The 1,749-nt window shown below is 37.5% G+C and overlaps 1 protein-coding gene across 1 annotated transcript; it reads right to left on the reverse strand.

The window, feature by feature from the left end:
- Window positions 1-239: 239 nt before the first annotated feature.
- LOC126670405 (putative F-box protein At1g65770) lies at window positions 240-1,439 on the reverse strand. Its single transcript, XM_050364121.1, has one exon. The coding sequence runs from the start codon at window positions 1,437-1,439 to the stop codon at window positions 240-242; it is 1,200 nt and encodes a 399-aa protein (XP_050220078.1).
- Window positions 1,440-1,749: the final 310 nt, after the last annotated feature.

The following is a 1,749-nucleotide window of genomic DNA, read 5'->3' on the forward strand; positions in this document are numbered from 1 at the left end:
GCAATCACAAAATCTAGCAATTCAACGTACAATTAAATTCACAAACACTTCGTAACAATTGCATAGAGCATTTGAAACCTGAATCACTTGCAACATGCACCGAAACATAAAACATCCAAACCATATTATTTTCTAATAATAGGTTAAAAAGATAGGAGTTCAAACCTTCAGAAGTATTCTCGGAAATGAAAACGGAAAGCCGAAAATGGAGGACTCAAGAAGTTTCCAAACGACATAGATCAAATGATAAGTGGACCAACTTGAAAGGGTGGCTGAATTATGGGAGAACACCCAAGAGAACTGGTTCCTTGAACAATGCTATGATCTTTTAATTTGAATACACGAGCATCATAACCGCTCGATTCACCACCAAAATCTTCGTCATTAGGATCCGTATAATATATGCAATTCCCTTCGCATACATTAAACTCTCGAGCAGAAACAGAGAAACTAATCTGATTACTCACAAGAAAGATTCTATCATCCAATGATCTCACATTCACCCATCTTCTCAAAGCTAGATCAAGCTTATAAACTTTAAAATCAACTGTTTTAGCTCTACATTTTGGGTAGTTAATGAGAAGATTGAAGAACAGCTCACGATTATTCGAGCCTTCTTGATTAATTACATTGGCATCTTCATTACGTCGCCAAATCCTTCGTTCTCCATCAAGATACCTATCAACAGCATAAAGATCGCCACAAGATTCCACTAAATTCTTCTTATTGCCAAACAGGCATAAAGGGTGCGAATACTGAATCAAATTAAGCGAAGAATCAACGAGAAAAACAGTTCCATTTCTATCAACAACATAGTATTCCCCCTTGAAGAATAAAATATCATCATAGTTAAAATTAGCATCATCCAACAAAGTCCAACTCTCGTCACCATTTGTCCAGTAACCCAATTTACCTTCATGAAAGATGGCAATAATACCGAATTGAGTCGCAATTTGAGTAGGATTTGGAAACAGAACGGCTTTATCAATACCCAGAACAGGACGGCCAGTAGCAAGTTTAAGAGTGCAAGCTTTAGTTATCTCTACTAACCGGAAATTGAGTAAATTCAAAATATTTGGAAGCATACCAGGAGAGAACTTAATTTGACGATTTGAAAGAGGGATCAAAAGCTGCATTTCGCCGCGAGTTGACTCGTCCACTTTAGTCAGCCAACAAGCAGGCTGTGAAATATTCTCATCAACACGCTCGAGACGGCAAATGGTGGGCAGAGAAACGAAAGCATCGGCTGAAATAGGAGCGGGAAGGTTGAGCAGAAGGGTGGGGGATTGCCGGTAAGTAGAAGAAACAAAGGATCGCCAAGAAGTGCATACAGCGCGGAACCGGAAAACATCAATGCGAGAATCAAGATGATTACCGATGATTTCTACTAGTTCTTGGGGAAGATCGGCCCAATTGCGGTTAAGGGACTGACCAGCCATGATCAAACAAGTTTGGTAAAGAACAAAAGAGCGCAGAAGAGGGAGTGAGGCACAAATGATATCTACGTGTACCTTTTTTTTTTTTGGATTTATAGAGATAAAATTAAAATATAGTAATTTTTAATTTTTAGAGTAAATTATTTAAAGGATTCTGAGGTATACCATAATTAACAGTGTGATACCTCTTATTTTAAAAGTTTACTTAATGGTCCCTTAATTTTAATTCCGTTAATTGATAGATCCTTCTGTTAATTTGAGAGACCAAATCGTTTAACGGATTGAAACTCGGGGATTGAATTGTTTAAAAGTT

Source organism: Mercurialis annua, linkage group LG1-X (genome assembly GCF_937616625.2).
Source record: "Mercurialis annua linkage group LG1-X, ddMerAnnu1.2, whole genome shotgun sequence".
In the NCBI taxonomy this organism is placed as follows: Eukaryota; Viridiplantae; Streptophyta; class Magnoliopsida; order Malpighiales; family Euphorbiaceae; genus Mercurialis; species Mercurialis annua.

What these genes read in the sequence shown, in the direction of transcription:
- LOC126670405 (XM_050364121.1), bottom strand. Translation starts at nt 1,439, where the DNA reads ATGGCTGGTCAGTCCCTTAACCGCAATTGGGCCGATCTTCCCCAAGAA.